This window comes from Rhinolophus sinicus, chromosome 15, assembly GCF_057876585.1.
Source record: "Rhinolophus sinicus isolate RSI-liver-muscle chromosome 15, RSI-T2T, whole genome shotgun sequence".
NCBI classification, from domain to species: domain Eukaryota; kingdom Metazoa; phylum Chordata; class Mammalia; order Chiroptera; family Rhinolophidae; genus Rhinolophus; species Rhinolophus sinicus.
The window spans coordinates 77,359,437-77,387,167 of NC_142515.1; the positions used below are offsets into that span (position 1 = coordinate 77,359,437).

The window sequence follows — 27,731 nt, forward strand, 5'->3', positions numbered from 1 at the left end:
ACGCGCTCCGTTTGTACATTCGTTCCCGGGTCCCCCTGTTCTGACTCCCCTCATGCCCGTCACGCCCGCAGACCTGGGCGACCCTCGTCTGTGCCCTGGCCCGATCGGGGGCTCCCGCAGCCCGAGCTCGCCATACGCGGTGGAGACGCCCTATGGCTTCCACTTGGACCTGGACTTCCTCAAGTACGTGGAGGAGCTGGAGCGCGGCCCGGTTGCCCGCCGCGCTCCCGGTCCCCCGCCGGCGCGCCGTCCCCGCGCGCCCCGGGCCAATCTCGCGGGCGCGCGCAGCCCACGGGCCTGGACATCCAGCGAGTCCCTGGCTAGCGATGACGGAGGAGCGTCGGGCGCACTCTCCCCGGGCGCGCCCTCGGGGTTCCTGATGCTGCCGCCGCTGTCGCCACGAACGCCGGTGCGCAACCCGCGCGTGGAGGACACACTCCTGGAGACCAGCCGGCGGCTGGAGCTGGCGCAGGCACACGAGCGCGCGCGCAGCCCTCGTGGGTCCGGCCGCAGCAGCCCAGCCCTAGGCTCCGCCCCCCACCCCGCCCCTGCCTCTCCCGGGCCGGTGCAACTGCAGCTGGTGCGCGAGCAAATGGCCGCGGCGCTGCGGCGCCTGCGCGAGCTCGAGGACCAGGCGCGCGCGCTCCCGGAGCTGCAGGAGCAGGTGCGCGCGCTGCGCGCTGAGAAGGCGCGGCTGCTGGCTGGGCACCCGCAGCCAGAGCCCGACGGGGAGACCGAGGCGCGCCCGGACAAGCTCGCTCAGCTGCGGCGGCTCACCGAACGCCTGGCCACCTCCGAGCGCGGCGTTCGCGCCAGGGCCAGCCCCCGGGCCAACGGCCCGGACGAGGAGGCTCCGAGGCGCAGCGATGGCGCACTCCAGGTCGAAGGGGCGGCGGGGACGCCCTCCGGCTCGCCCCAGACGCGGGATGCGGGAACCCAGACGGTACTGGGGACCCAAGAGGCGGGATCCCAGGCAGTGCCGGAGATCCGGGAGGCCAGCGTGGAGGCGGCTCCCGAGACCTTTGAGGCGGACGCGTGGGTGACCGAGGCGCTGCTGGGGCTGCCCGCCGCCGCCGAGCGCGAGCTGGAGCTGCTGCGCACCAGCCTGGAGCACCAACGCGGGGTGAGCGAGCTCCTGCGGGGCCGGCTGCGAGAGCTGGAGGAGGCCCGCGAGGCTGCAGAGGAGGAGGAGGCAGCGGCCCTACTTCAACGGCGCGAGGCTGCCACCCAGACCCCGTGGGGTTGTACCGAGAAGGCCACGCAAACCGAGTCCCTCGCCGAGGCCCTTTCCGTAACGCAGAATCTACCTGGACCGGCGGATGGGGACAGGGCCATGGCGCCCACTGGTGAGTCCGACCCCTTGCGGAGACCTGGCTTGCTGGCCGCGGAACTCGAATTCAGTGCCTTCATCTATTCCCGGCAGGCATCCTCAAATCCATCATGAAGAGGAGAGACGGTACACCTGGCGCCCAACCCAGCCCGGGACCCAAGAGCCTGCAGTTTGTTGGCGTCCTCAACGGAGAGTGAGCACTTTCCCCTTCCCGGTGGCAGCATCTGCGGGAGCATGGACTGGGGTTTGAATCCCAGCTCTGTCCCTCGCTCGCAGAGTGGTCTTGGCAAGCCTCAGTTTCCTCATCTGGGGAATGGGGACAGCCATTCCCCCCTCCCCGCAGGAGTCCAGAACGAGCCCAAAGGGGAGGCTCAGCAGATGTCTCCCACGTTGCCCCCAGGTATGAGAGCTCATCCAGCGAGGACGACAGTGAGGCCGATAGCGAGGACGGCGTTGCTGAGCCCCCAAGGAGCAGCTCCTCGGGCTCCGGGGACGATAGCGGCGGGGGATCCGACTCCGGTGCTCCCGGGCCTCCCAGCGGCGAGGATGCCCGGGACCGGGAGCCGGAGACTGAGGCAGAATCTCAGCCGGGTGCGCAAGGGAGGTGAGCGGTGCCAGAGACACGGAGTGGGGACGGTTGTTCTCTTTCCGGCCCCGCGTCCCTACCCTAACCCCTCCTGAACCTCTCGCGGCCTCTTTGGTAGGTGCGAGCTGAGCCCGCGATTGAGGGAGGCCTGCGCAGCGCTGCAGCGGCAGCTGATCCGGCCCCGTGGAGTCGCCCGCGACAGCGTGAGTGTGGGGACAGCCCATCACAAATGGAATCGTGGGCCCGCCAGGGACCTCCCCTGACGTCCTAAGGGAGCATGTCCGGTTTCCTAGAGTTGGGGAAGGGTTCTGCCTTCTGTTTCCTTGCGCCAGGGACCTCCACCGATCCCAGGCTCTTCAAAGGGATCGTCGTCGCACCGGGACTGCGCTGATTTCTCTTGGTTCCCCAAAAGGGCCCCACCCCAAGCGCAGACCCAAGCCCCATGCTCTCTTCGCCTTCTTCAACTCTAGTTCTCTCACAGGCTCTTCCCCAGAGGGGAAGACCCCTGCCCTCGCGAACCACACTGACTGTACTCCTGTACTCCCTCCTCCAAAGGAGTGCGGCCCCATGGGTCCCCATTCCCTCCCACCCTCCAGACAAGCAGTGACCATCCTCCCCCGCCTGGATTCCCAGCCCCGCCCTCACACTCTCCCTGCCAGCTCACCCGGACCAGCGCCGATGCCTTTCCCTCTGTCCTCGCAGGGCGCGGCGCGCCTTGTGGCCCAGGAGTGGTTTCGAATGTCGAGCCAGCGGCGCTCTCCGGCGGAGCCTGTTGCCGGGGTTCTGGGGGCGTTGGCGCGCCTGGGACCGGAGCTGCTGGAGTACGTGGTGAACCTGGCAGATGGCAACGGGAACACAGCCCTGCACTACAGCGTGTCCCATGGGAACCTGGCCATCTCCAGCTTGCTGCTGGATACGGGTCAGCATGGAGGAGGGGTGGGCAGGGCACCAGGCAATGGGGGGCCATGGAAAGAAGAGCCTGGGCAGGTCCTGGCTGGGAGAACCCGGAGCACGCAGAGAAAGGCTGGCCAACAGATGGCACCACCCTTCCTTGGGGGTTACAGGATCCATCGTAGATGCATTGACCTCTCAGCGCTGAGCTCTGCTCTGACCTGACTCTCACTTTGGGGGGGGGGGGGCACAATTTCAGGCTTTGGGGTCATGTCGACCTAAATTTAGGGGAGTTATTTAATCTCCCCAACCTTAGCTTCCTCATCTGTGAAATGGGGATGCATCACCTCCCTACCCGGGCAGCTGTGGTAACACATATTCAATAGCGAGACCTGCGGTAGGTGGTCAGTCAGTGGTCACCACACCTGTCCCTAAATCTCCAGTCCTGGCACTCACCTCTTTCCTCCGCCCCGATGTCCAGTCACCTGCTTCTCCAATCTTGAGTACTCACTGGTCTGGGCTGTGACTACTCCCGGGCTGGGATACTGTGCTGTCCTCCATTCCTAGGTCCTGTACTGGCTCCATTTCACACATTTCTTCACCTGCCTCTTACTGGCTCATCCCCTGCCTTTGGAGCAGATACACAGCCCCAGGTGTTGATGAGCCCACTGACATGTACTGAGAGCCTACTAGGTACCAATGCAGTGCTGGGGTGGGGGTGGGCCTCCCACATACAGCTCCTTTCCCCATGGGACTCACAGCAGAGGGGGCAGTGGACAGTAGACAAGCTGTCTGCCCACCAAGAGCCCTGCTGGATGCCCTCCTTCAGGTTCAGTAACCTCTGGGGTTTGCCCTTTGAAGTCCTCGCAAGTCTCAGTGCAGTTGAATCAGGTCCCCTATACACCCTCCCACCCCCAAACACACAGATCATTCGCATCCCTGCAAGACTTGGTGGCCAGAGGAAGAGCGCAGCTGCTCAGGGCTGCTCAGGGAGCTGGGGCTTGGGAGAGGTGCTGATGTATGAACTTGAAAGATATTTCCTGGGAATCTCCTGCCTTAAAGGGAATTGGGGCTGTGGTAGGTGCCAAGGCAGAAATGCCATCACAAGGGCCTCAAGGCTCCTTGGACCCCCTTATTTTTTATTCCCAGTATTCAAACTCCCATTTAGCTTCAACTCCCCAGATGTTGCACTGGACCTTCTGGTTCTCACATTGGTCATCACCAGTATCCCCTATGCCCTTATCTGCTTGCTGCCATCTAAACCTGGCCTCACCCAGAATCCTGAGCCACTCAATGTACCCCTCATGTAGGGGCTGTTTTGTTTCATGGCTCCAACCCCCAGAATTCAATTCCTTGACCTGCTCCTCTCCCATCACCTTGTTCTCTACATCAGCCTTACACTTGCAAGGTCACCCAAAGACTCTGATGTCACCGATTACGCCCCTTCCATAACCTCAACACCCAGGACCTTCTCAACTCACCTCCTGATGTCTCATTTTACTGTCTCCTGTTCTTCAACTCCAAGTCCTTGGACATTATGGGACCGTTATCCATTGCACCCACCCCATCTCCTTGGACACAGATAATGGGCTTCGGGCCTTCTCTTATGTCTGCAAAACCCCTATTTCCAAATAAGGTCACAGTCACAGTACTGGGGGTTAGGACTTTAACATCTTTTTTGGGGACACAATTCAATATGTAACAGGCATGGGGAGGGGGAGGATTCCAGAGAGGAAGTTAAATAACAGAACCTCAGAGACCATCATGGACAATGGCCTGTATTCCAGGAGCAATAGGAGATACAGGAGGGTTTCAAACAGGAGACTGAGCCAAATTTTTTGATCTGCTTCTGGCTGCTATTTGCAAACGAGGGGATTCATACCAAGGTGGACCACTGGCACAGCTCTCTGGAGTAATGGTAGCTTGGTGGGTAGTAGCCATGAAAATATACATCCCTTATTGAGCACCTACCGTGTCAGGTATTGTTCTAGTTACTGGGTGATACAGCAGCAAACAAAACCAAGTCCCAAAACCAGTTTGAAGTAGGTGGGGGAAGGCCTCCCTGTGAGATTTGAGCAGAATCCTGAAGTTAAGGGAAGAACCATGTCTCTTGGGGGAAGAGCCTCATAGGCAAAGGGGTCAGTTATGACCCATGGTGACCACCCGTTACACAGATCAACCTGACACTGGGAGAGATGTGAGTGGACCAGGTTGGGCTGGGAGTGTTGGCTCTTCTCAGTTGACTGACCCCCTCTTCCAGGGGTCTGCAAGGTTGACCAACAGAATCGAGCAGGCTACTCAGCCCTCATGTTGGCTGCGCTCACCTCCGTGGGGCACGAGGAGGACATGGCTGTGGTCCACAGGCTCTTCCACATGGGTGATGTCAATGCCAAGGCCAGCCAGGTGCGTCGACACCCTCCCTGGCTCCAAGTCCAAGGTCACCTCCACTTCAGGAGCCAACCCTGTCTCCTTCTCCACTCCCCAGACGGGGCAGACAGCCCTCATGCTGGCCATCAGCCACGGCCGGCAGGACATGGTGGCGGCCCTGCTGGTATGTGGAGCAGACGTCAATGTACAAGATGCGGATGGGGCCACAGCGCTGATGTGTGCTAGTGAGTATGGACGCCTGGACACCGTCAGGTTGCTGCTGGCCCAGCCAGGCTGCGATCCTGCCCTCCTGGATAATGTGAGCCACTAATGGGGCTGGTGGGTGCAGGGTGGCAGGGTATCCATGCCTTGGTTCAGGGACCTGATTGTCCCTATTATCCTTCAGGAGGGCACCAGTGCCCTGGCCATGGCCCTGGAGGCTGAGCAGGATGAGGTGGCCGCTCTGTTGCATGCCCACCTGAGCTCGAGCCAGCCTGGTCCCGTGGTGAGTGCAGCCCCAGCCCCAAGCAACAAAGCTTTCTAGCAGCACATGGGGGAGACTACCAAGTATGCCCTAGAAAGACCTCCTTCCTGCCCCCAGGGGAGCAGCAGGGATGGGGAACCTGGGTCTGAATCCCTTATGTGGCTGACACTCCTCCACTTTACAAGTCATGAGCCTGAGGCCTGCAGAGGGAACGTGACGTATAATCAAGGAGAGCTGTTACTGCCCCCTGGGAGGCTCACAGCAAAGGAATTAGGGACCCTTTGGAGTTTAGGCCTGGTGGAGAAAGAGGATGCAGGCTCCCTGCAAGTCACAGAGCTTCAGAACTGGACTCTGGATGAGTTTGCCAGCAGCAGGCAGTGAGGGGAACACTCAGTATATCCCCAAGGGGGAGAGCTTATCCTCAAAAGGCAAATACCAGGCTCTTCTCAGCACTTGCGTAATTAAACTCCATCAACCTGCCCATCCTGCTCTCTCCTGTTGAGATGTGGGAAAAGAGGCATGGAGGTCACATACCTCTTCCAGGTCAGATGGGGCAAAGATGGGATTCAAACCCAGGCAGCCTGGCTCCACTGTAAAGAGTGGGGTTCCTCCCTAGACAAGACCACAATGGACAGGAACAAGAGCTCTACTAGGTTAGGCATCCCTGAGTCCAAGGGGGCTGAAACCCACAACGTCCTGCCAAGAGACTGTGACAGGAAAACCCTCCCCCTACACACACTCCTCTCTCTCTCTCTCACCAGTCATCCCCTGACTCCCCCATGGCCATGCCTGGTGAAAGAGGAAGCAGTGACAATGGAGAGGACCCTCAATCTCAGTGAGCAGCCTGGCACAACGGACCCTGATGGGGGGGGGGGTGAAGAGATCATTCCCCCCAACCCGACCTCAGCCTCTGGGGTACAGCAGGGTGCACTGTCCAGATGCTAGCTGTGGCCCAACCTCCTTCCCTAATAAAACATTCCTAGCTAAACTCATGTCTTGTTTCAAGGACACATAAACACATGGTTCCCTCTTCTCAAAAAGAAAATGCCTTGTTGGGGAAGAACCCCCGCAGGTTTCCAGAGTGCAAAGGGCCAGTGACCACCTGGGTGTTCCACTGGAAGGTTTTATAGACCTAGTGTCAACCCAGAAAAAAACCTGAGTTTACATACAATACAAACGCTTTATTGACAGTTGAAGATCATCCCTGTAGGCCAAGTGGTGGACTCAACATCCAAGTGGTACCCAAACATCCAGGACCCTGTAAAGAGACCCAAGCATGAGATTCTGACAGGCCTCCCCAGCCTTGCCAATTTCTGCAGACCCTTTCTACATCCCCACCCCCGCCAAGAGCCCCTCACCCTTGGGCTTGGCAAAGCCTCCCCACCAGCAGCTGAGAGTCTAACAGGTGCTGGGTCTCAGTTCCCCCACTCCAGTATTGGACTCACCAGACTTAAATTCAGCGCAGCCTCCGAGCCTCTCGTTCTGACTCCAAAAGGGTGAGCACGTCGCCCTCGCGCACCGGGCCCTTTACGTTGCGGATGATGGAGCGGCTCGTATCGTCCATGAATTCCACTCGCACCTACGGGACCCAAGGGGGGCGGGAGAGACGGAAAGGAGTCTGGGACGGCCACGGATAGGCACCGCGAGGTGGGCAGATCTGGATATAGACGTGCTGGGGCCGGCCCTGAGATACTTAAAAAGGAAACTGAGGCTGGCTGGCAGGTGGTGCTGGGAAGGGAGAAAAGCCCAAATGGGCGGAGACATGGAGAACAAAGCTCTTGAGTCCCAGCAGCAGCCACCAAAGGGGACATCTGCACTTCTGGGCATGTTAGGAACGGGAATAGACTCAGCAGGGTGTGGAGCCACACAGTGGTCGTTGGGAGGGGCTGAGCCAAGAGAAAGAGGTTCGTCGGAGCTCAGACCCGGTTGACAGAGCCTTCGTTAGGGTTCGGACCCTCGAGGAGCCCTGGGATAAAAGGGACGTCGGTTCTCTGATTCCAACTGGCAGGGCCTGGGGAATTTAAGGGGACACGGCATGGTTCAGACCCGGGGACGCCCCCACCCGCTTACCTGCGTGCACTGTCCCTGGGAGCCGGTCCTGCCCAGCACCTTGGTGACCTGGCGGAAAGAAGTTGGGGTCAGACCTGGCCCGCCCGGCCCCTCTTCCCCCTCCTTCCTCATTCCGGCCCTCAAAACCCGGCCTCCCTCTCACCCTGGCTAGTTTGATAGGTTGCACACGGCTCGTGTCCATGATGGCGGCACGGCGGCAGTCGGCGGAGAGGAGTCACGTGCTTTAGGAAGAGCTTTTATACAACGTCCTAGCCCCGCCCTTCCCCACTCTCGCGAGACCGAACGCGTACTTCCTAGCATCCCCCGCGGTAGCGACGTCGCCGGCGCCCTTCAGGAGCGGACGGAAGATGGCGTCTGCTACCCGCTTCATCCAGAGGCTACGAAACTGGGCCTCCGGGGTGCGCGGGGCGGGAAGGGCCGCACTGGGGGTGGGCCGCAGACTCCGTGCGCCCGGGACCCGCTCCTCCATTCTCTCCTGCATCCTGGGCTTGAAAGCCTTAGTGCCGAGATCCCCCTGGACAGAGAACCCGAACCCTCGCTCAGCCGGGGACCCCCGACTCTTGACATCTTCAGCCCGGGACATACCCCCCGCCCTTGGCCGGAGATCCACTCAGACCTGGCATCTCCTTAGTCCCCGCCCCCGATTTCCCTCTTCATAGAACCTACATCTCTGTCCCTAACTGCCCATCTCCCGTCTCCATGTGTCCATCCCGGGCTTTCCCTCTCCTCTACTGGGGTGCCCAATTGGCTGACTTCCTTCCTCTTCTCCCACAGCAAGACTTGCAGGCGAAGTTGCAGCTGCGTTACCAGGAGATCGCCAAGCGGTGAGCAGGCCCCGCTCGCTGCCCAAACACTCCCTGTTCTCTCCTTCCTCCACCAAAAACAAAGCTCGTGTTCCTTTAGACCCCTGGAGCCCTGGGTCAAAATCCTGCGTCCAGCCCCCTTGCTGGGCTCTGTTGGAGACTGCTGCCTGTGGAAACAGCCAGATGGGGCATGAATTCTGAGTGGGAATCCAGATTGTGATTTTCAGTCCTCAGTGTGACCTTGCTAGTTAGTGTTATCATCCCCAAGCTACAGATGAAAAACTTTGAGGCGTGGAGATACTACATCGTTTGCTTAAAGCTACTCAGAAGCTGGAAAGTGACAGCTGGGACTTGAACCCAGAAGTGTCTTGATTTCAAACTCATTTATGTCCAAAAAATTACTTGACCTTTACAGGCCCCTGTCATGTCCTCAGCCTTGGGGATACCAGTGCGAACAAGAAAAATTCTTGTCCTCATTCTTTATATCCTAGGGAGAGAGAAACAGTAGGGAAATAAGCACAGCAGGTGAAAAAAACTTGATTCTGGAATGCTCTGCAGACAAAATGAATAAACCGGAGGGTGGCTACCTCAGGTCAGGTGGTCAGTCAGTCTCTTTTCAGGGATTGACATTTGAGTTACCTGAATGATGAGAAGTAGCCAAAGGATAATTATTGAAAAAAACATTCTGGGCAAAGGGAACAGTAAGCACCAAGGCTGTGAGGCCCAACAGAGCCAGAAGTAGGAAGGAAGGCAGTGGGGTTGAAACACATGGAGGAAAGGGGGATAGCAGTTACATGAAGTAGGGCAGGCAAAAGTAAGGTAGCCATGGAGGGTTAGCAGGAAAGGAAGAAAAATAGCATTAAAATAACCAAATTTATGCGAATGCCTACATGGTGTAACTAATTCCTAATACCAAGAGTTTGGGTTTTTTTTTAACAGGACTTTATTGGGGAACTATGTACTTCCAGGACTTTCCCCCCGGTCAAGTTGTCCTTTCAGTCTTAGTTGTGGAGGGCACAGCTCAGCTCCAGGTCCAGTTGCCATTGCTAGTTGCAGGGGGTGCAGCCCACCATCCCTTGCTGGAATCAAACTGGCAGCCTTCGGAGTTAGGAGCACAGAGCTCCAACTGCCTGAGCCACTGGGCCAACCCCAAAAGTTTTAAATTGCTTTCCCATCCAGGGTAGTTAGGCCAGTTGAAGAAATGGTTTTGGAATTTTTCAGCTTTAGGATAATGGCACCCACTAGTGATTCATTTGGGCCTTTCCATTAGGCACTGGTTGTACCTTTTCTGAGTTGGGTTGCAGAAAGCTATAGACCTGCCTACAGAGGTTGACTCTGCACTCCAGGAGTTAGACAAATTCTAACTTCCACACAGGATATTACTTTGAATATTAAATTTTTATTTTTATCTATTTCTTTTTCAAAAACTATACACGTAAAACTATATATATGTGTATATATACATATATATAAAATAGCCACTTGTTTTTAGAAAAACTTAAATCCTGACAAAATGATTATCAGCCAAAAGGTTATTTAAAAACATGGTTGAATGAAAATGATCTTTTTATGATTTTTCCTACCTTTTCTGCCCTCCCTCTCTTCTATGTTTTCCAGGGAAACCTGTTTTGAGTTTAGGATTTCCTTTTCAGGCTTCCAGCTTCTTTGTAAATTCGCCCCAAGGATTAGCTCAAGCCAGGACAGCTGTCATTTCTGGCTGCAGCCACTATGAGGTGGCAGGAAACGCAGAGGCCTGGGAGACAAGGGGGAAAACGGTGCTCTTTGAGTAATAAGCCTTGATCCCAGCAGGGTTCTCCAAAGAGTTCCTGAGATTACAGGAAACGCAGGAGTTCTGTCGTCAGGCCTTAGGGGAGGAAGCCCCTCAGAATGAGCTGTTTGGAGCTTGCTGCCCAAGTGTTTACTGACTAACTGTTGGATAGGTGGTAGGCAGAGCCTCACACCCGGCCTCTTCATTTCCTGAGCATCTGCAGATGGAAGTGAGGCCAGCTGCCAAGTGAGGCCATGGTGAGGTGGGAACAGGCCCAGGTGTCCAGCCTCGGCCTGCCCCTTCCTTGGGAGGTTTCACAAAAGGTCGTCTATCCATACATGCCACATTTGGGGTAAGTGGGGGACCTGCATTGGGGCAGACCCAGACCTCACCTTTCAGGGCCTTGACATCCAAAGCCTAGGCTGCCACCTGCTTCTAGGCCCTGGACCCTCTCCAGGCATGCCCCTCCATAACTGTACCAAGGGAAGGGATGTCCCTGGCCTGGAGCTTGTCCCCATGACTGAGGTGACTAGCCCTGCCCACCCAGGTGGTGAGAGCACTTACAGCTTTGCTTCAATGCCTATATCCTTTTTCTTCAGAACTCAGCCTCCTCCCAGGCTCCCTGTGGGCCCCAGCCACAAGCTCTCCAACAATCACTACTGCACTCGTGATGGCCGCCGGGAAGCCATGCCACCCTCAATCATCATGTCTGCACACAAGGCGCTAGTGTCGGGCAAGCCAGCGGAGAGGTGAGGACGCCACACGCCCCTCCTGCAGCCAGCCCTTCTTTTGCTTGTGCTTTTCAAGGTCCCATTTATCAAGCATCTTCATTTGCAAACTCATTTAATCCCCACCCAGCCCAGAGTAGGAGTTAGGGCCTAAGCCAGGGGTGTGTTTCCTACAAAGCAGTTGAAGCTCCACCGTCCCTTCAGGAGCCCTGGGAGAAGCCCAGGTATTGTTGTTTTGCAATTTTGTATTCCTTTTTAATTAATTAATTAATTAATTAATTTAAAGTTTATCGGGGTGACAATTGTTAGTAGTTACATAGATTTCAGGTGTACAATTCTGTAATACATCATTGATATATATCACGTTGTGTGTTCACCACCCAGAGTCAGTTCTCCTTCCATCATCATATATTTGATCCCCTTTACCCTCATCTACCAACCCCCTCCCCCTCCTTTTATTTTTAATTGAGATATAATTGACATATAAGTTTGAGGTGTACAACATAATGTTTCAATATCTACATATATTGCAAAATGATCACAATAAGTCTAGTTAACATTTGTCACCTCACATAGTTAAAATTTTGTGTGTGTGATGAGAACTTTTTTTTTTTTAATATACTTTTATTTATTTTTTTAAGTGTGTTTTCCCAGGACCCATCAGCTCCAAGTCAAGTAGTTATTTCAATCTAGCAGCTCACAGTGGCCCATGTGGGGATTGAACCAGCAACCTTGTTGTTAAGAGCACCGTGCTCTAACCAACTGAGCTAACCGGCCGCCCCCACGAGAACTTTTAACATCTACTCTCTTAGCAACTTTCAAGTATCCAATACAGTATTATCAACTATAGATAGTCACCATGTTGCAGTCACAAGGCCCGTGTGCTCAGTGCATCAAATATTTAATATTCAATAGATCAGAGTTTGGAATAAGGAAAGGTTTTATTTATGGAAATGGTGCCATCATGAGGAGATGGGAGATTTCTAGTTTTCTCAAATCCACTTTAAGAGTGCCCCAAGTTCTAGCATCCTGTATATATCCAGGGAAGGGAGAAGGGGTGGGGCAAGAGGTGAGATCCAAGGAAGGGGGGAATCTCCAGATCTTTCTGTTCCCAGTCCTTCAGACCAGAAGTTACTCAAGTCTCAGGCAGAACTCCTCCAGTCAGTTAGCATATCTGTAGAACACTGGCTGGAATTAAGGTGGACTCAGGGAGGGAAGTATTTTACCCTGTTACAATTCCCCCATTTTTATATTCATCCCTCAGTCTTGAGGAAAGTAAGGCAACTGGTCCAGGCTCAACCAAGGAGGATTAGTATGTAGGGTGGAATCAGACTGGTCTTCCCATCAGACCCCTTTTATCACATCTTTCGCCATGGTCCTTGAGCCTTACAGGGGTCCTTCTTTCTGGGTGTTTAATTTACAGAGACTGTAGCAATGGTACAAGAATCAGTAGGTCAGGATACCTGTGCCCTAATATGAGACAAATAAAAAGTAATGAAGGCAGGCAGTGACAATCCAACAGATTCTCCTGATCTGCACTTTTAGTTTCTCTGATGATGTCATCAGGTACTCAGGAAAGCTCCTACACAGTGTCAGTCACTGAGATCGTCCAAAGCATGAGCTGTTGTGACGATTTCTCCCAAGTTTACATCGTGTCATCCAGCTGCAGTCTGCAATTGCAAGGCTCAGAAAAAACAGTTTTAATTCTCAATAATTCCAAGGCAAAGGGTGAGAGAAAAAAATGAAACACTATTCAGAGGGTTGCAGCTAAATACTTCCATCAGAAAATTTCGGGATCCAGTCCAGCCCACAGGGGAAAAATAAAACTTTGAAGACAATTAACAACTAGAATCTGATAACCACTATTGTGCATTATGGTCTCTATTGAAACAATTTTTCTCTCTAAAATCACCCTCATTTTTATCAAAGATAGCCAAATGAAGACTAATTCATTGTGTAAGCCTAGCTTCCATAAACTTGGCTTGTTATTTACATAAGTGCAACAAGAATAGCAATTGATCACATAGGTTCCCTTAAATCTGCTTTGCTGGACTTTCATAAGGAATCTCCTCTCAGGGCTAAGAAGCCAGGCTACATCACTGCCATCAGACTTTGTCTGCCGTACCTATAGAATTGGATGAGTTCCTCAGGTTTTTGAGGTCCCAGAAAATGTTTTGAGGTTCTTTCTTTGCATCTCCCAGGAAAGCAATCTTTGTTCCTTACCTGGAAAGACTGCTGTGGGCCTTATAAGCAGGTTACCAGGCTGTTTTTCCAAGAGGCTTTTATTGGCTTCCAGAGTCAATCTTAATTCCTTAAAGCTTTCTGGTGACATGCAGAGTCTGTGCACATCTCTCAAACGTGATATTCCAGTCAAAGCCTTAACCCAGGAGTTTCCAATTGTCCTGTTAGAAAGAGAACAGATTCTTCTTGAATCCATGCAAACAACCATATTGCCATGAAAATAATAATATTCATTAAGAGTTTACAAATTCTGGAGGGATCAGGTAGGGAAAAAAATGTAAATCTCTAAGTACTGCTTACAAAGGCATAGTTAACCAAACTGTTCCAAGTCACAGGCAGCTTCAAAGAAACGAGTTTCTTTATATCTGGAAAACAAAAGAGTTAAAAATCAGCAATATTTCAAACAAAAAGTTATAAAAATTATCATCCTCGGTTCATTCAGTCTCACGCAATCAATTCTTGTTTATCTTGATTATTTGCCAGTATTTCCATGAATCCAGTTATTTCTCAGAGTTCTATCTATAAATTTTCATCCAATTCAAAGGTATGATCTGAAAATTCCCTCTCAGAAACCTTATATACTAAAAAAAGCCAGAGTCCTCTCTGTGGATCTTTCTGAAGATGAAACATACTTGCAGAAAGCATCAGAGTTAAACAATAACTGTCTGTAGATGACAAAAAACTTAAAATGACACAGTTAAAGATCTGATAATAGTGCAATTGACAGTGCAATCAACAAAGAACTTTGCTTTTCTGTATCATCATCCCTACCCAGGGAAGGTTACCACCTAATTGAGTGTTCAGTTTAGTACCCACTACTACCAATCTAAGTTTCTTTGAAGGCTCTGTCTGTCTCCGTCATAAGCTACACTGTTGTCCATCAGACACTCCCTACCCGTATAAGTTTCCTATCTTCACATCAAAGGGAAAAACCTGAAAAGATTTTTCAGACTACTGGCATTTAAAATGACTTGTTTATACAATTTTAAAATAGCCATGTTCTTTGCAGTCTTCTGTAGGGCGAGGCATGAAGTATTTCAAAAGGTCATATGCTTCCTTTTATTCTAAAAAATCAAATTGTCAAGTAGTTTTGTTTTTACTATTCTCACAGGTACAGAGCAAAGGATAAGCCTAATAATCCACTTTTTCTAACTCACCACCATACTCAAAAAACCTTTGTGATTCAGTCTAACACACGTATCAATGTGCTTGGCAAGAATATAATGAATAAAATGGCAAGTGGTCAAATCCAATTCATGCCAGAACACTGGAGAAGTTTCACGGGAGGCACACACATGCACAACTTTAACTTTGTAGACTCTTGGTGATTTTGACATAATCTCTAGAACATCCATTGTACTATTAATACTGTGTTTCCCCAAAAGTAAGACCTAGCCGGACAATCAGCTCTAATGCGTCTTTTGGAGCAAAAATTAACATAAGACCCGGTCTTATTTTACTATACTATAAGACCAGGTCTTATGTTAATTTTTGCTCCAAAAGACACATTAGAGCTGATTGCCCGGCTAGGTCTTACTTTCGGGGAAACACGGTATATGTATACAAATACAATATAATAATTTATTTGACAAAGCTTCCATATAATTTCAACACACCAAACTAAGCCTTAGTTAGAAAAAATATTTCTCTTTTGTAAGGAGAGAAAACAAATCTTTTGAGGTATTCCAAGGGCTCTCTCTCTCTCTCTCTCTCTCTCTCTCTCTCTCTCTCTCTCTCTCTCTCTCTCTCTCTCTCTCTCGTTTGAATCCTGGGAAGTTTGTCAACCACACTTGACCAAAAAGATCTCATATCATGAAACAATACTGAATTATTCATTTACCCAAAGTGACAAAAAGAGGCATCAAACATAAATACAGGTTAGCAAACCTTTAGTTCTTAGGACTGAGAAGATTGTTCTTAAATAATCAAAGACCTGATTAAAACAATATAAAACACAACTATTTTAATAAAACATAGAATCTTTGCTTTCTAGATAGAAAGCTTTTTCATAATATCAGTAACAGACCAACAGTCCAAGAAACCCTGCCCTACTTAGCAGGGAGAAAAAAACCCAACTCTAATTTTGTATCAGCTTACTTTTGATATTTAAATTCATTTACTTAATTAAATTTGTTCCAATCTTATTCAGCTTAACCTATATAAGACTTCCTCAATATTTTTCTTTATAAACCTACAACTTTCCCAGTCCCCTTCAGTTTGCCTCTTATTCATTAAGAAACAACGAACCTTAGGACAAATCACTGTCTTTAATTTCCTTCAAAAATGTATTTCTATATCTTATTCCTTTTATTACCAAAAATAATAGTTTTTTTCCATCTTAATTAGAATTCTTAACCCCTGGAAACCTCCATTTGTAATGACAACTAAAGTAAGCAGCATTCTTCAGACTGGGAAATTTATGAATGCATTTTGTGACCCTTAGAAACATAGGCTCTTTCATTGGCAAATATATTCACAGATTTTAAGACACATATTTCTAATAAAGCAAAAGACATATTCATTAACGGATTCAAATATATCTTTGAGCTTCTCTGTAATAAGCCAAAAGTTAGGTAAATTTAGATTAATAATGTTTCAGAATTTCATGTCATTTCAAAATACCTAGATATTCCATAATTTTTCATCATTTAGTAAAAACTAATGTTTCAAATTACCAAAAGAATTTTGGAAAAAAAACATGTTTAAGTATGTATATATCACATGACATAATTCTTACTGAAAAGTTTTATCAACAACCTTTTATTTTAGTTGCATTCATTTATTAGTTCTTAATAACTCTGAGATTTCAAAATCAGTTATTACCCAAGCTATATTCTTGACAAATTTCATAACAAAAATAACTTATGTTTTTGTAAAACTAGTTAAAACAAAAATACCATGTTTAATGTCATTAACTCTAGAAGAAGGCTCTCTCTCTCTTTCTCTCTCTCTCTCTCTAATCAAAACTTAAACCGGCTCTAATACAAACATTTTCCTAGATCACATGATCCTGAAAAGTTCTTAGGTTAATTCCTTTTTTTCTTCTTAATTTATATAAGTGCTTAATCCCTTTAAGCCAATTAAATATTATAAACTAGTAATACCATTTGGAGGCAAAAAAACACCATATCATATATAAAAACATAGACATTATACACATAAACAGAATTACTAATAATTGCAGAGAAGACTTGAAATTTTTCATTTGAAGTGGGGTGGGGTTTGGCAGGTGAGACTAGCCGCTTGTATTTTTTTTTTTTTTTTTTTTTTTAAGATTTTATTGGGGAAGGGGAACAGGACTTTATTGGGGAACACTGCGTACTTCCAGGCCTTTTTTTTTCCAAGTCAAGTTGTCCTGTCAATCTCAGTTGTGGAGGGCACAGCTCAGCTCCAGGTCCAGTCGCCGTTGCTAGTTGCAGGGGGCACAGCCCACCATCCCTTGCAGGAGTCGAACCGGCAACCTTGTGGTTGAGAGGATGCGCTCTAACCAACTGAGCCATCTGGGAACTCAGTGGCAGCTCAGCTCAAGGTGCCGTGTTCAATTTTACTTGCAGGGGGTGCTGCCCACCATCCCTTGCGGGAGTCGAGGAATTGAACTGGCAACCTTGGAGAGCCCACTGGCCCATGTGGGAATCGAACCGGCAGCCTTCAGAGTTAGGAGGAGCATGGAGCTCTAACCGCCTGAGCCACCGGGCTGGCCCTGCTTGTATTTTTTTTAAAGTGCCTTTTTTTCCTTTCCTCCACCTCCGCATCAGGCGGTACTGGCTGTGGTTACATTCCTCATAGCTCAGCAGGAGGGCCTGGGCGAGGGCTGCTGAAACCCTTTTTCTTTTCCTATCAGACTTTGAAAAGTCAACTTCCAATTTCTCTAACTTTCTGATCAGTTAATTGTATTTCTGAGAATTAGCATGCACCTGAGGGAAGGAAGAGCAGGGGACATGCATCTCCTGATTGCTTGGCCCTTTTGCTAGTTTCCTGTTTTGGGGCAGCAGGTGCTCGTCCACCTTGGGGCTGGGGTGCTGGAGGAGGAGAGAGCTCTTCACAGCTGGTTCTGGGCCCAGGAGCCAGGGCGAGCAGACCGACCCTGGGGTAGAAAGGGGGCTGGCCAGCTCCCAGCAAGAGTGTGCTGACCCTTGGGGGACCCCCTTGGAGAGGTTTGGGCCTTCTGAAACATGCGCTCTGGTCTCCAGCTCCAGTCTGAGCAGGTGTGTTTGTGCAGGCAGGTGTGGTCCCTCTCAGATAACCTCCACACTGCAGTTTGGAAACCTGGCCCTAACCTAAGTGTGCTTTTATTCCTCTTCTAGCTCAGATGTGGTAGCCACTGAGAAGAAGGCAGTGACTCCAGCTCCTCCCATACAGAAGTGGGAGCTGTCCCAGGACCAGCCTTACCTGTGACACTGAGCTCTGGGCCACCTGGCTGTGCCCTCATGGCCACCCGAGTGCTTCCCCTCATCTTCCCTCCCGGGACAATGTGACGTAATTTATAGCAAATATATCATGCTCTCCAGTATCACTTCGTTTTTATTTTAAAGCAACACACTGCTTACTTGAATTTCGGGGTGAAGTTGCTGCCAAATCTCTTAACTCTGACAGCCCTCCAGGGGTGGGGGAGGGTTAATGCTTCTCAGGCTCCATAGTGATATGTGCCAGTCAGATGACATGGTGCAAGGGGCCCAGAGATGTCCCTGTCTCTTCACCGAAGGCCTGGCTCTATCCCTGAGTGATGGGCTGGGTTTCAGGGCCTCTGGGGGTTTGCGGGGCACTGATTGCAGGACAGCAGGGCCAGACGCCCTGCTCACTTACCTCTCTGGAGAGCTCCCTCATCCACTGCTTACATGGACATTGGCCAGCACCCCCCCCCCCCCATTGCGGCCCCTGCCTGACCTTGACCACCCTGCAACTCAGCAAGGACGGCAGAGGACAGCAAGGTTACTCAGAGGTAATGCTTACCTGGGGCAAATGAGGAAATGTGTTCCTGAGCCAGAAAACTCTTTGCATGGGCCTAGAGGCTGAGGCAGTCAGCCCAGGAAAGGAAGGGGCTGGTGTCTGTGAGGGAATGAGGACAGTGAAAGCCAAAAAGGAAATGGCCCAAGTCTGGCTGCAGGAAAAATAGGGAGCCACGCAGGGGAGTGTGGTGGCTGCCCCATGGAAGAACCCCGCCACCCTTCAGTAGGTTAAGGTCAGCTGTGTGCCAGGAGAGTGGACGTGGAGAACAGGCAGGAAAGGATCACAGTCCCAGGCAGGAGGTATGAGTGTCCCAGAGTGGGCATCTCAAATGCTAAAAGCTCAAAACTCGTCAGAGGGAGGGAGCCCCATGGGCTGAAGCCCCTGGGAAGACTTCCTGTAGGAGGTGGGATTCCAGTGGGACAAATGATGAATCAGATTTAGAAAGAAGATTGGGGGAGAGGAAGGCTGTGCAGGGTGTGCAGAGGTGACAAGGAGAGCAACACTGGAGGGCTTCGGAAGACCCCAGGCAAGATGGGCCATTGAAGATTCTTGAATTGAAATTTGGCAAGGGAGTGTAATAAGAAAGGTCTGACACCTGAGCTCTTTCTATGTACTAGGTACTGTTTTGAACACTTTATGATCTCACCTCCTTCCTGGAGCAATCCTGTGAGATCATCGCTGTTGTCATACCCCCTGGACATAAGAGCTAAGGCATTAAAATGGCTTCTTCAACTTTGCTCCCTGGACCCCAGATGTCTTCCTTACCAAGATGTCAAACCTCAAAGGTGAAGCACCCGTAGCCCTATTTGCTACCCTTTCCACCAGCCTCTTTACCCGTGCACCTTTGCTTCTTACCCTATTTCCCCGGAAAATCAGAAATTATTATCAGAAAATACGAGTATATCTATTCCAAAAGTGGCTATAACCACCAACATTTTCAAATAGTGAAGAACGCCATCTACCTGCAAATACAGCCCCTTCTGTGAAAATCCAGACGCTTTAGTGTGGCTTCATTGAACACGGGGTGGGGGGTGGGGGGGTAAACACTTGCATACCTGTCTTAACATTCAGAGACAGTGATTTGTCTGGGGTCTCCCTGGCAGTTGGATGTGCTGCTTCTCAGGAAGGCAGAGCTGTAGATAAAACTATTTTCAAGAAGAAAATGCAGCAGCCACATTGGCTTTCTAGAAAGCTTGCAAAAGGTCTGTATTTTATGTGCCTCCTGGGTGAGTGTGAGAAGAGAAAACCCAAGGGCTGCCCTCACATATCTTGTTCCGGAAGTGAAGATAATACTCTCCATAGGAGGGGTCTCTGAGGACTAAATGAGGCAGTGAGCACATCCAGGTGCCAGGGACCGAGGACTCAGGCTAGAAGCCAAGAACAGGACGTACGCAGCATTCCTGACTTGGACCTGACATTCCAGTGGGGAATCAGACACTAAACCAAAATAAGTAAATAAAATATATCATGTGTTGACTGCACAAATGAGGCAGTTGGAGGGCGGGGGTCGGGGGGATGGGGCGTGCCTGAGGGGAGTGGCGGCCACACTAAATAAGATAATTAGGCCGTACATGTGCTTCAGGATGCATATAGAACGTTAAATATTGTAAGTAGGAACCGACAAGTTCCTTTCCATCCCCAGAAGTTCCTGGTTTCAAAGGGGTCCTGTCCATACCTTTTGATGTACTACTTTGCCACTAGGATAAGTGGGGAAGAGCCTCAAATCGCAGGTTCCCTCATATTCGGACATTTACGGTAGGCTTAGCCCGGGACCGTGGAACCTCAAGACTAGGGGCGTGAGTCCCGCCCCCGGCGTGTGCGCGCGTGCGCGGGGATAAGAGCGAGGCTGGGACCGCTCACTGCTGGTGCCGGGCGTGGGCGGCGCGTTGAGCGCCTGGATGGCTTGGGAAAGTGCGACCCGGGCGGCTGGCCTGGGCCTGGCGCTGCGGCTGCTGCTCGGCTTCGGACTGGGCCTGGAGGCCGCCCCGACCTCGGTCACGACCCGGTCCCCGGCCCAGGCCTCAGGTGAGTGAGATCCGCGCGGCCCCCGAGAAGCTTGGCTTCGTCCCCGAGCGCCGGCAGTGCCTTGACGTGGGCTGTACGGCACGTGTGTCCCGGACACTCCCCCAGCTCGTGGTTCTCGACTCCGCGGACAACATAGGCCGGCTGTTGTGTGAGCCATCCCCCACAGGGGGACTTCCTGCCTTTAACTACCCTGCTTCGGCCTGGCTCCCACCCTGCACCTGCTTTGCTTTGTCGTGCCTCGTTGTCACCTCCAAGCCGCCCTTCAACCCAGCGTGGGCAGGAAGGCTCGCGGCAGGCTCTCGCTGTCCGACCTCTAACTGCAGTGCCGGTCACCCGGTACCTGGTACCTCCCACCGCAGCTGCACCTTCCAAACCCTGTACTCCTGAGCTGAGGCCATGTGGCTGTTTCCTCCCCCTTCCCAATCTCTGCACTTATTCCTCTGGCCTTAGAGAATGAACGGTGTCCCTCCATGTGACCCCTGGCCTAAGTGTGGTTGGTGGCCATCTCTGCGGTTCCCAGAAGCAGCTGGGAGAGTAGAGTGGCCTCCCTGTGCACACAGGTGCCCCAGACTTTCCGCTGTGAGCTCAGGCTCACACATTTATCCCACTTCTCCATGGGTTCCCAGCTTATCTGGTCCCCTGCCTCACCCCAAAGTCCCTGCCTTTTCAGCTTAAACGTTCCTGGTTCCCTCAAGGAAGCAGGGCTCATGTTCACCAAGCGCCAAACTCTACACACAAGCAGTCTCTTCACAACACCTAACTGCCCCTTTTACACATGAGAAAATAAGGCTGCGAGGGGAAGTCCCTGGTTACTCCAAGTCCTGTCTGACCCCACAGCCTTATGAGCCTGGGTCAGCTCTGCTGCCTTTACAGAGGGACACGCACTCCAGCAGGCCAAGGAAGGAGGTCATTGGCGTCCTGGCCAAGAGTGGCTAGGCCTAGGGAGGAAGCCTCACCCAAAGGCTGCCAGGCCCCGGCCTGCAGGGAAGGAAGCCTGCTCCAGGTTGTCTGCAGTTCTTCCTGTCTCCACCCAGCTCAGGGACTGTGGTCCATGGAGGGCCAACTGTGGAGAGCGGGAGGTTTGGAGTAAAGATGGAAGGGTCAGGCGGACCAGCATCAAATGGAGTGGGGCTAGGATGGGGCCAAACCAGGTATTTGCCATCCATCTTGCTGCACCCAAGCTCTAAGGCACTCCCTTGCTCTTTCCCTCAGGCTCCCACCCATTCCAGGGCCTTCTATACTCCTCCCTATCAGCGTATAACCCAAGCCTCACTGCCCAGACTCCAGGAAGGCTCAGATCTCATCTGAGTGTGACCTGTGTCCGCTTGTTGTCAGGCACTGCCCTGGGCTTGTGGTCACAAGGTCAGCCCTGACATGCTGAGTGTCTAGTCTGTGTGGGTACCAATTTAAGGATGGTTGTTATAAGTGGGAAGCAGAGCCTCAGAGATCTTTGAGGGGGCATGAGACCCCCTCCCAGGAAATAATGTGAGATCTGAAGGTTAAGGAGGAAATCACTAGGTACAGAGTGCAGGGAGGGAAGGGTGCACTGGGCTAGGGAACAGCACTGGCAAAGGCCCTGAGGTAGAACAAGCCAGGCCTCTTGGAGAGGCAATGAAGAGACCAGGACAGAGGAAGCTTGGTGAAGAGGAGAATGTGGAAGGAGTTGTGGCTCCAGAAAGGATTCAGGGCTGGGCCAGGTCATGTGGCCATACCGAGCAGATAGGATTTGATGATGAAAGGGATAGGGGACTAGGGACCAGGGGGCCAGGGGACGGTTTTGAGCAGGGGAGGTGGGTGACTGAATGATGTGACTGAGAGGTCTCCAGTGTCTGAATGGAGAAGGGGGTGGGGGCCTGGTGAGGAGGTGGCACATTCAGGATGGGGAAAGTGGTCAGATCTGGGAGGAATTTAGGAACTGAGTTCACAAAGCAGGTCACCTACCCAGGGCCTCAGTTTCCCCATTGCTAAGCAGGTGGGATGTAACGGGCCCTGCTGACCCTGACAGTTGGCCTAATCCAGGCCAGGTTTAGAGATGGCCCCTCCTCCAGCCTGTTTAATCATGGAGCTTGGAGAGACTCCTGGGGTGACCATCTGGCTATTTGGAGCCTGGTAAAGACTCCTGAATCAATGAGACCTGGGTTTGAACCCTCATTCTTCCATCAGCTATGCCACCTCTGGCCTTAACCTCTCTGCAGTGTCTTCTGTAGAATGGGCACCGCAGTAGAACCTGCCCAGGAAGGCTCATGGTGAGGCCATGAACACTTCTGCTCCGAGCCCCACACATAGTAGGTCCTCAGCAAAGGGTGGCCACCAGGGTAGTTCCAGTGCTCTGGGACTTGGCCTGTCTCCTGGTGGTTACAGCCTGTGACCACTGGGCTCCTGGAGGAGGGTCCAGACTCGGACTTCCTAGGCCTCATTTGTGTGCATCTCACAGGCCCCAGTGCAGGCTCCTGCTTGCCCACCAGCTTCCAGTGCCGCACCAGTGGTTTCTGCGTGCCTCTCATCTGGCGCTGCGATGGAGACCAGGATTGCTCTGATGGCAGCGATGAGGAGTGCGGTGAGTGGCTATGCCCCCCCCCCCCCCCCCCCCCCGGGGGTTGCAGGCGCAGGACCACTGGAGGTGGTGTTTGGGGAAGGGGTGTGGCTTTCAATTGGGGTGGGGCGGGGCCTGAGGGTAGGTGGGACTTGCAAGGAGGGAAGTCTGGGTGGGATTCGGCTTGAGAAGAGGGTTTACAGGGAAGGGAGTTAGTTGGCTCTTGGGAGGAGGAGCTTGCAGGGAGACGAGTCCTTGGAAGGTGGAGCTAACAGGCAGGGGCGAAGCCTTTAAGATAGGCGGGCCTTATAGGGTCCACTGTCCTTGAAAGGCAGGGCTTGCAGAGAGGTGGGCTGTGGGGAGTACCTGGGCGCTGTTGTGGGAGCATTTGGGATCTGACTGACCCTGTACTCCAGAGATAGAACCGTGTGCCCAGGATGGGCAGTGCCCGCAGCCCACAGGCAGCCCCTGCTCTTGTGACAGCATGGATGACTGCCCTGATGGCATCGACAAGAACTTTCTGAACTGCAGCAGCCAGCCCTGCCGGAAGGGGGAGCTCCGCTGCTCACTGGGCAGTTCCTGCATCCCACACACGTGGTTCTGTGATGGCCACCCGGACTGTCCTGATTCCAGCGATGAGCTTGGCTGTGGTGTGTACCATGGGACCTTATGCCTGTAGCGGTGGGGAGGGCTGGTCATTAGACAAGGATGCCTGACACCTTTCATCGTGTGACCAGGCTAGGGTGTGGACACACGCATCTGCTTGTGTCTGCGTCTCCGTGGGGGCATCCGGAGGTCAGTCCTGGGGGCAGCCGTGCTCACCAACCTCGTTCCGTCTGGGATGGAAGATGAGCCTCAAGGTTCTCCACAGGCACCTGGAACCCCTGTTTATCCCCCCACGCCTCAGGTGCCCCTCCCCAGCTCATGAATGCCTGGACTTAATTGCAGGAACTGAGACCCTCCAGGAAGGCACATCTGTGGGGACCCCTGTGACCTCTGTGACCCTGGAGAATGTCACCTTTCTCAGGAATGCCACCACCACCTTAGTCAGGGACCAGGACTCAGTCAAGTTGGGAAACCAAAATGCCTATGGGACTATCGCAGCTGCTGGTATGATGAATAGGTCCTCCCACCCCTGGGGCCAGGGCAGCCTGAGAGCTGGGGTTCGGGGAGGGGACAGGCTGCAGACTCCCGTGCCAGTGCATTAGGAGCTCGGTGGGTGAGCAGCTCCTGCCTCTCCCTCACCCACTCCCATCTGTGTTCCCCATAGTGGTGCTAAGTGCAGGTCTGGTTGCCGCCACCCTGCTTGCGTTTTCTCGGCTCTGTGCCCAGGGGCTCCTGGTGGCCGTGAAGGAGTCCTTGCTGCTGTCAGAGAGGAAGACCTTGCTGCTCTGAGGATGAGCTCTTGCCATCATGTTGCCCATGCCCTGAGTGGGGCAGCTATGGAGACCGCCAGCTGCTGCTAGCATACCAGTCCTCAGACATGGGTTCTTCTGGCCACGCAGCACTGCAGACCTGAGCTCCTGCAGATGTGATCCTGGAGACTGGAGGTGTCCGGGCCCTCCCCTGGATGCGAGGAGCTGGATGGGGAATACACCCTAACTGGAACCAAGGGGCTGGCCCCAGACTATTGCCATGGGTGGCCCCGTGCTTAGACACTCCTACTGCCACTACCTGAGGGTGGCGATTAAAGTTACTTTACATTGTCCGCCTGCCTCTCAGCCTCTGTCTCTCTCTGCCCAGGCATCCTTGGGGTCTGTGGTGGAGTGCCCAGCCCACAGAGGGTGGGACTTGGGACCCAGCCCTGGATGTCCTGTCAGCCTTTCTGCCTCCGGGATCCAGAGCAGGGACAGTGGGGCCAGAGCAGCAGGGAAGCCTGCATTACTCACAGGCTTCTGCAAAGAGGAGCTTGGACAGTGCCTGCTGGGGGCCCCCATCCATTATGGCTGCTTCCTCCTTGAGATGGAAACCAAGTGTCGTGGATTGGTCCCAGCTCCACCCCGTTCTAAAATGTAGGTTTTATTATTCAGGTACGATGAGGCCAACAGATCAGTAGAAGACTGCCGTTGAAAAGCCACTTTGTAATTCCTAGTTCCTGAGGCAGGGGCATGCCATGCCTGGCAGGGCCACATGGGGGAGCACTGGGGTGTCAGGACGCAGAGGCAGGTTGTGGGTAAACGCAGAGCCCTTGCTGTGGTTTCCACCACAGGGCATGGGCAAGGCGGGGTAAGCAGGAATGGGATTGCTAAGAGAATGTTCTGGGGGCTCTGGCTGCTGTGTGAGTCTCAGCCTGCTGACTGCTGCGCTCAGCTAGGAATGCCTGAGACACTCACCTGAGTCCATGCTATGCCTGCTCCCCCAGCAGACAGTTCGCCAACCAGGGCCAGCGTTCTGGCTGGACCAGCCCTGTGATTCATAGTATGATCCCAGGATGGACCTCAGCAATAACCATCGGGAACTTTGAGGAACAAGATGTATTACTCACAGGTCCTGGAGGGTACATGGCCGGCCCCGGGCCACACTGTGGGGGGACAGAGAGAGAGAGGGAGAGGGAGAGGGAGAGAGAGAGAGCGAGAGCGAGAGCGAGAGCGAGAGCGAGAGCGAGAGCGAGAGAGAGAGAGAGAGAGAGAGAGAGAACTAACCTGGGGCTCTCCCTGTGTTAGGATCTGAGGGTGGGGCAAGTAGGGCTTCCTGGTTTTTTTATTGGCTAATTTAAAGCATGAGAGCGGGGCCCGCCCGGTGGCTCAGGCGGTTAGAGCTCCATGCTCCTAACTCCTAAGGCTGCCGGTTCTATTCCCACATGGGCCAGTGGGCTCTCAACCACAAGGTTGCCAGTTTGATTCCTCGAGTCCCGCAAGGGATGATGGGCAGTGCCCCCTGCAACTAAGATTGAACACGGCACCTTGAGCTGAGCTGCCGCTGAGCTGCCGGATGGCTCAGTTGGTTGGAGTGTGTCCTCTCAACCACAAGGTTGCCGGTTTGACTCCAGCAAGGGATGGTGGGCTGTGCCCCCTGCAACTAGAAACGGCAACTGGACCTGGAGCTGAGCTGCGCCCTCCCCAACTAAGACTGAAAGGACAACAACTTGACTTGAAAAAAAGGCCTGGAAGTACACACTATTCCCCAATAAAGTCCTGTTCCCCTTCCCCAATTAAAAAAAAATCTTAAAAAAAAAAAAAAAGAAGCATGAGAGCGGGAATTACGGTGCAGGAAGGGAGACACGGGGTCGCTCGAGTGGTCAGTTACCTAGGTCACCAGGACTTTCTGCAAGAGGGAACTTCATGGTGGGAGCAGCCTGATTCTTATCTGGTGGTTTTGCTAGTAGCTGAGTCCTAAGGCTGGCGTTGTGTTTGTTCAAGATGGATGTCTTTCGAAATGGATGCCTGGCGATCAGAACAGCTTAATGTCAGGCATCTGGCCCTGGGGTCATCAGGGCGGGGGATGGTGGCTCTGGGTTGGTTGAGTTGATGTGAGTTGTTCTATCTTTAGGCACAAGCTAACCACAAAGGACAGTCCCTCCCTGGTTGGGGAGACCCCAGTTACCGGAGCGTCAAGAATACAGAAAATACACCCTAACTGCTGGGTGATGAGGCAAGGCTTTTCTCTGACCTTTGGTTTCCTCGTCATTGAATGGGGTGACCAGGACTCAAGTAGTGTCCTTGTGGGGACCTCCCTGACATCCTTGGAGGTGGACTAGGTGTCTGCTGCCAGCTGGCTCCATGCAGCCCAGTGCTGGGGGAGCACACAGGGTCCCACACAGGGTCTCAGCTCCCACATCTGGCAGGCAGGAAGCTGGCCCCAATAATAGACAGAGCAAGCATGTGCACCTGGAGGGCTTCCTGCAGGTGGGAAAGATCAGCTTTGGGACCCTGCTCCCCATGGGGAAGGTGCTTGAGGTGGGTTTTGGAGATTTGACCTCAGGCAGCGTGTTGGAGACTGAGTTCTCTGTTGGGCAGTGGGTTGAGGCATGGAAGGTGGGCTGCAACCAGGATAGGGGCTGGGGCCTGGACTGATGGTGGAGCAGAAGGTGCCCCACCTCCGGGGGTACAAGGCGTTCCCTCTGCACCCCCTGGGTGCACCCCAAGCTGGCCAAGGTGCCTGCCACAGAGACGGAACTGTGGTGGGCTTCTAACAGTTGGCAGGAAGGAGTTATTCCAGAGGGTAGGGTTTTCTTGTCTGTAGGTTTTTCACCTTTTGCTCAGGCATGGTCAGCCACAGTGGGCCAGAGGCTGTGAGGCCAGCTGCAGATGTCACATGCCGCCTAAGCAGGGGCCTAGGATCTGGCTCTTTCTGGAGTATCACTTGGGTTCTGTTATCAGGGGAGCCAACCACCGCATGCTCAGGGGCTCCCAACAACTGTCGATATATTCTATCTCATGGTTCTGGTTGGCGGTTCTTTTTTTTTTTTAATGTTACTATCATGTTTTATTTTTTTCAATTTAAAAATGGGTTTTCAATTTTAAAAAGGTTTTTCAATAGTATATTAGTTTTGGGTGTACAGTGTAGTGGTTAGACATTTATATAACCTATGAAGTTATCCCCCCGATAAGTCTAGTACCCACCTGGCACTATATAGTTATTATGATATTAGAGACTATATTCCCTATGCTATAATTTACATTCCTGTGATTATTTGGAACTACCTGTTTGTACTTAATCCCTTCACTTTTTTCACCGTGCCCCCAACCTCCTCCTCTCTGGCAACCAACAGTTTGTTCTCTGTATCTATGAGTCTGTTTCTGTTCTGTTTGTTTGTTTTGTTCATTAGATTCTGCATATAAGCGAGATCACAATGATATTTGTCTTTCTCTGTCTGACTTACCTCGCTTAGCATAATAACTTCCAGGTCCATCCCTGTTGTCACAAATGGTAAGATTTCATTCTTTTTTTTATGGCCAATTAATAGTCCATTGTATAAAGGTAGTACATCTTTATCCAGTTGTCTATTGATGAGCACT

The 27,731-nt window shown here is 52.2% G+C and overlaps 4 protein-coding genes and 1 long non-coding RNA gene across 7 annotated transcripts in view; 3 read left to right on the forward strand and 2 right to left on the reverse strand.

Moving 5' to 3' along the window:
* LOC141572682 (uncharacterized) overlaps positions 1-2,712 on the reverse strand; it is a 17,495-nt gene extending 14,783 nt beyond the window's left edge. Inside the window, exon 1 of the long non-coding RNA XR_012498041.2 lies at positions 2,581-2,712. This is a non-coding gene — a long non-coding RNA (uncharacterized LOC141572682). The remainder of the gene's footprint in view (positions 1-2,580) is intronic.
* Positions 1-6,646, forward strand: part of KANK3 (KN motif and ankyrin repeat domains 3) — a 10,465-nt gene extending 3,819 nt beyond the window's left edge. For all 3 annotated transcript variants that reach the window (XM_019711926.2, XM_074337713.1, XM_074337712.2), the window contains 9 exons: positions 72-1,346; positions 1,424-1,523; positions 1,731-1,934; positions 2,035-2,119; positions 2,619-2,835; positions 5,068-5,210; positions 5,293-5,493; positions 5,581-5,679; positions 6,420-6,646. In XM_019711926.2, the coding sequence (XP_019567485.1) occupies positions 72-1,346; positions 1,424-1,523; positions 1,731-1,934; positions 2,035-2,119; positions 2,619-2,835; positions 5,068-5,210; positions 5,293-5,493; positions 5,581-5,679; positions 6,420-6,497 (2,402 nt within the window). In that variant the 3' untranslated portion in view covers positions 6,498-6,646. The remainder of the gene's footprint in view (positions 1-71; positions 1,347-1,423; positions 1,524-1,730; positions 1,935-2,034; positions 2,120-2,618; positions 2,836-5,067; positions 5,211-5,292; positions 5,494-5,580; positions 5,680-6,419) is intronic.
* A 178-nt stretch (positions 6,647-6,824) lies between these two features.
* On the reverse strand, positions 6,825-7,992 carry RPS28 (ribosomal protein S28). The gene is made up of 4 exons (XM_019711930.3): positions 7,871-7,992; positions 7,729-7,776; positions 7,104-7,237; positions 6,825-6,916 (listed from the first exon to the last, which is right to left on the reverse strand). The coding sequence occupies exons 1-3, from the start codon at positions 7,907-7,909 to the stop codon at positions 7,115-7,117; spliced, it is 210 nt and encodes a 69-aa protein (XP_019567489.1). The 5' UTR covers positions 7,910-7,992; the 3' UTR covers positions 6,825-6,916; positions 7,104-7,114.
* An 11-nt stretch (positions 7,993-8,003) lies between these two features.
* On the forward strand, positions 8,004-17,778 carry NDUFA7 (NADH:ubiquinone oxidoreductase subunit A7). The gene is made up of 4 exons (XM_019711928.2): positions 8,004-8,126; positions 8,503-8,552; positions 10,899-11,048; positions 17,573-17,778. The coding sequence occupies exons 1-4, from the start codon at positions 8,076-8,078 to the stop codon at positions 17,661-17,663; spliced, it is 342 nt and encodes a 113-aa protein (XP_019567487.2). The 5' UTR covers positions 8,004-8,075; the 3' UTR covers positions 17,664-17,778.
* A 2,138-nt stretch (positions 17,779-19,916) lies between these two features.
* On the forward strand, positions 19,917-24,481 carry CD320 (CD320 molecule). The gene is made up of 5 exons (XM_019711927.3): positions 19,917-20,240; positions 22,675-22,797; positions 23,190-23,423; positions 23,722-23,883; positions 24,044-24,481. Exons 1-5 carry the CDS (start codon positions 20,114-20,116, stop codon positions 24,166-24,168), a joined length of 771 nt encoding a protein of 256 aa, XP_019567486.1. The 5' UTR covers positions 19,917-20,113; the 3' UTR covers positions 24,169-24,481.
* Positions 24,482-27,731: the final 3,250 nt, after the last annotated feature.

Coding starts and splice junctions, on each gene's coding strand:
- NDUFA7 (XM_019711928.2), top strand. CDS start 8,076: ATGGCGTCTGCTACCCGCTTCATCCAGAGGCTACGAAACTGGGCCTCC. Junction 8,553..10,898: donor TACCAGGAGATCGCCAAGCG/GTGAGCAGGCCC, acceptor CTTTTTCTTCAG/AACTCAGCCTCCTCCCAGGC. Junction 11,049..17,572: donor TCGGGCAAGCCAGCGGAGAG/GTGAGGACGCCA, acceptor TTCCTCTTCTAG/CTCAGATGTGGTAGCCACTG.
- CD320 (XM_019711927.3), top strand. CDS start 20,114: ATGGCTTGGGAAAGTGCGACCCGGGCGGCTGGCCTGGGCCTGGCGCTG. Junction 20,241..22,674: donor GTCCCCGGCCCAGGCCTCAG/GTGAGTGAGATC, acceptor TGCATCTCACAG/GCCCCAGTGCAGGCTCCTGC. Junction 22,798..23,189: donor TGGCAGCGATGAGGAGTGCG/GTGAGTGGCTAT, acceptor CCTGTACTCCAG/AGATAGAACCGTGTGCCCAG.
- RPS28 (XM_019711930.3), bottom strand. CDS start 7,909: ATGGACACGAGCCGTGTGCAACCTATCAAACTAGCCAGG. Junction 7,777..7,870: donor AACCTATCAAACTAGCCAGG/GTGAGAGGGAGG, acceptor TCTTTCCGCCAG/GTCACCAAGGTGCTGGGCAG. Junction 7,238..7,728: donor CCCAGGGACAGTGCACGCAG/GTAAGCGGGTGG, acceptor TGGGTCCCGTAG/GTGCGAGTGGAATTCATGGA.